The sequence below is a fragment of the Halyomorpha halys genome, unplaced genomic scaffold (assembly GCF_000696795.3).
Source record: "Halyomorpha halys isolate HHAL.00 unplaced genomic scaffold, Hhal_1.1 Scaffold366.1, whole genome shotgun sequence".
In the NCBI taxonomy this organism is placed as follows: Eukaryota; Metazoa; Arthropoda; class Insecta; order Hemiptera; family Pentatomidae; genus Halyomorpha; species Halyomorpha halys.
In genome coordinates this window covers 1,044,752-1,048,897 of record NW_027107323.1, presented here as the reverse complement: position 1 = coordinate 1,048,897, position 4,146 = coordinate 1,044,752, and the positions used below count along the sequence as shown (strand labels likewise).

The 4,146-nt window shown below is 33.5% G+C and overlaps 1 protein-coding gene across 1 annotated transcript in view; it reads right to left on the bottom strand.

Annotated features, from left to right (window-relative positions):
* TrpRS (Tryptophanyl-tRNA synthetase) overlaps positions 1-2,873 on the bottom strand; it is a 7,190-nt gene extending 4,317 nt beyond the window's left edge. Inside the window, exons 1-3 of the mRNA XM_014422340.3 lie at positions 2,681-2,873; positions 2,376-2,604; positions 2,114-2,296 (exon numbers count right to left, since the gene is read on the bottom strand). Of these exons, the coding sequence (XP_014277826.1) occupies positions 2,114-2,296; positions 2,376-2,604; positions 2,681-2,804 (536 nt within the window). The 5' untranslated portion in view covers positions 2,805-2,873. The remainder of the gene's footprint in view (positions 1-2,113; positions 2,297-2,375; positions 2,605-2,680) is intronic.
* Positions 2,874-4,146: the final 1,273 nt, after the last annotated feature.

The following is a 4,146-nucleotide window of genomic DNA, read 5'->3' as shown; positions in this document are numbered from 1 at the left end:
TTTATTGTTCACCTAATTTAAATACTGTTCTATCATCTTTACTTTACAAATTATTTTCGTTATTGTGGCACAACTGCCGTCCCCACTCCTCCCAGTACCAACGGTCATTTTTGTTTTGACTGCCGTCAAAATAAGTATGCATTCTGTCTCATCATTTGATTTGTATCCCTTTTCTTTTTACATCTCTTTATTTGTATTTTCTTTAATATTTCTTTTCTTATCTATCTGTTACTATTACCCTTTACATTTACTATTTACTACCTTTAATTTTTCTTATTATATCTTACTTTTTTACATTTTATACCCCTGTTATTTTACACTTATGTTTTTGTTTTCCTTTTGTAACTATGTGTTTGTATCTTTTTTAGCCCTGACGAAGCCCTGCAACGTGGGGCGAAACGTTGGCTCAATAAAATAGTATAATTCTACTATTTGAGTTTTTTTTACCGCACCCGGACCATATTCCTTTCATTAGTTTCTTTTGAGTTAGTACATCTTTAACAAGCACAAGTACTGACCAAACCACCTTCTTATATAACCATTAGTCGAGAAACAGAGCTTTCTTAATAAGTTCTGAACTCTAAAGTACCCATCACATAATAATGCAGTTGGTATCATTGACATGTTGCTGCACTTAATCTTAACGTAGGATCAACATCTAGACCAGTTAATTCTTCAAATCCTCAATAAGTGGCTACCATGACCATCCTGAATTGTAAAGCAATAAAGATTTCCTAACCTTTCATCAATAAACAGTGAATAAGATTTCAGAGATAGAGTTGGAAACACCACAATTCATCAGACCTACCTTATTTCGAGATAGCTGCTATAGACCATTAAAAGACTACAGCCGTGCAATCTTGCATAGAACATGATTATATTTCTTTCCATCCTGGCACAGATAGTATGTTTGTCCTTTACACGTATATTACTGCCATAAGATTTAACTGGTGTTGTTAAATTTTAACAATTAAGTGTCAATGGGATATTCTAGGGAAGTAGAATGGTATATAAGAGAATGATAAATCTCTATTATTCAGACACTTTTACTCTACGTCTATTATAATTCAGGTCAAAAACATGTATTTTAAATGGAAAATACCCATGGATAATCTGATAATAACAATCTATTAGTCATAACTCGGCAAAAACAACATAATAAATATATAGGCACAATTAAATAGGTTACACCAACTTATTTGTGTTTCATTTTGACCGCACCCCCAACCATCTTCTCCTCGAACGCCATCCACGGTCAACTATCTCTCATAATTAATAATAAATATAAATATGGATACTTAATCAGATGACCTACTTTTTGATCTGTAAAGGGGCCCCTACAGAGTACTACTTAATTGGCAAATGTTGCCAAACACAACCAAGTAAGGGCCACATAACACATAAAAAAGGATTATTCGAAAGGAAAACTTATCATAATCAACATTATTTGATATTTGACAAGTTTAAAACATACTAACGTAACCTCAACATTTTATTTTTTAAAATGAGAACTGATTTGGGAGGAACTTTTTAGAGGATTGTCTTTTTAATGAAACCATGACACTAAACGCATCTCTTATATTTTCAGGCTCCTTTGACATGGGGACCACATTAAAGATTTATCACTTGAGCGAGTGCAAAATGGCAAACGTGGATTAAACGATATAGCTAAGTGCAACTTAAAACACATATTTATTAATAATAGAATACAGGAATATATGTGAACTGAAAAACACATTTAACAAAACATTCACCATGTAAGACTGGGGTTATGACTCACCTTGTAATTAAATGGTTATAACCTTAAGGTTCTACCAAATTAACATTACAATTACAAATACAGCCACAGATTCATAGCTGACAATTTCAGCATGGGACTGAGATAAAGCACTCCCAACAGGAACAGAAAAATAAGAATCATATTTGTAACTTTAACAAAAATAATCAATTAATATCTGACCAATGATAGCAAGATCAGATCCCTAATGGGTAAAACATCTGTAGCCAGAGGGAACGATTACCCAGAAATGTCCACATCCAAATCTATATCAACTTACAAAAATTAAGAACTAAAAAGTAACTAAATTAATGAAGAGAGCAAAAACATTCTTACCCCATATATGTTAAATCGCTGAAAATAAATGTCTTTTCCACATCAAAACCACAAGCTATGATATCTTTGGTATTTTCTCTTGCTAACTTTTTGGCGTTTTCTAAAGTAAGGTCTCTCCATAAAAACTTTTCGTCATCAGTTAATTGAATAACTAAAGGAACATCAAAAACATCTTGAAGCCACCTTTGAATTAAAATCACAAGGATCAATATTAAAATGAATATAAATATTCTGGGTTAATACAATTCTGAAACTACATTACTTTGTAAAGATGAATGGAACTAAATGTCCTACATGCATAGACTCTGAAGATGGACCTCTCCCAGTATATAAATAAAAAGGCTTCCCCTGCTCTACAATATTCAAAATACTGTGGACATCTCTATGGGAAAAAAACACTCCTCTTTTCAAAAGATGGTGCATAGGTTTACCAGTGACTTTTTGAAAACGATCCATAAGTTCCTCATCAACTTTCGAACTACCAAACCTCTCTGAAAATTTGAACCATATCTTCAATTTTTAAGATAATATGTTAAACATGAGAGGTATTGATACCATAAGGCTTACTAATGAGCTTGTCATAATCAACTCCTTCTTGAGATGTACTTGTGACATTCCATGGGTCAACGACATCTTCCTCTCCATTATTTATTTTAATATCGGAAACATCTTTTACAATTTCAGCATCCATAGTAATTAAGTTGTCAACTTATCACAGCCACGACACTGAGGTTCTACTATTTAACCTTGTTTGGAGATAGAAGGTAATTGATGAATAACAAAGATATATAGGCCAAAGAGAAGAAATAGTAAAAATTGATCAAGTTAAAACACTTAGGAACACTATAAAGAGAGAGTTCTATGAATGCTAACAAAATTCAGATTTTAAAAAATAATCAATTGGCTTTTCCCAGTTAAATATATTCTGCGAACTGTAATTAGGTTGCTGGAAAGTGATGATTTGAACCAGTTCTTGACTCCCAAAATATTTTCAGCATCTCCCACCACAGCATCCGACCATCTTAGCTTCGGTCTCCCTCTCCTCCTGGTTCCATAAATTGGCTATGTTAGTAGCACTTTCAGCATTTCTCCATTGGCCTTCTGGCGATATGTCCTGCATATCTTAAACGATGGAAGTATTGTGAGGTAGACAGTCCTAAAAATAGAGCTTGTGCAAACACAAGGGTTTGGACTCAAAGAATGGCCGGTATTAGCATTCCACACCATACATACGAAGGCTCTAGAAGTTCTACTTTTCTAACACCGCTTCACTTATGGATTAAAGGTGAAACGGCACTTATTTGACAATCAGAGAAAATAGACAAAAGAACCTATGATCATTTAAATTTAGCCCAAGCGGTGGAAAACGAGTTCCAAATTCTACAATATTGCTTACCACCGTTGGTCATTTTATCTGGCAATATATATATTCGGTAACATAAGAATATGGGTACACTATCGAAACCATTTGGATTGAATGACGTTGCGAAGTGGGGCACATGAAATATTTTTTGTTTTATAAAAATTGGAATTTGAAAATTTTAAGGGCGCTAAAAGCGAACAACGATTTCCTGAAGGTGGTGACTTTTAGTTTTTATTATTTAATATAAATTTGAAAAAATGAAAATCTGTATCGCTACAACCCATGAAGGGTCAGGGGTTCAGTATCAAACCAGCATTGTTCACACATTTTCATCAATTAAATTGCATTCAGTTCCAACTATGCCCCCTCCAATTTTTTTTTTATCAAATTCATGGAAAGTTTGGCTTTTGCATATTTCATACTATTATTCACTATGGAGTACTGGAAGATTATTGATTGACCGTGTGTAAAGATGAAAGGAATATGGTCCGGGTGCGGTCAAAAAAACTCAAATAGTAGAATTATACTATTTTAATGAGCCAACGTTTCGCAAGAATGGAATAAATAATTATGATTAAACCTGAATCATACTTTTAATTTCGACTATCCTTCCATTCTTGCCACTGTCCCCAACCACACCAAACGTCTCATCTCAGAGTCCATTTACATA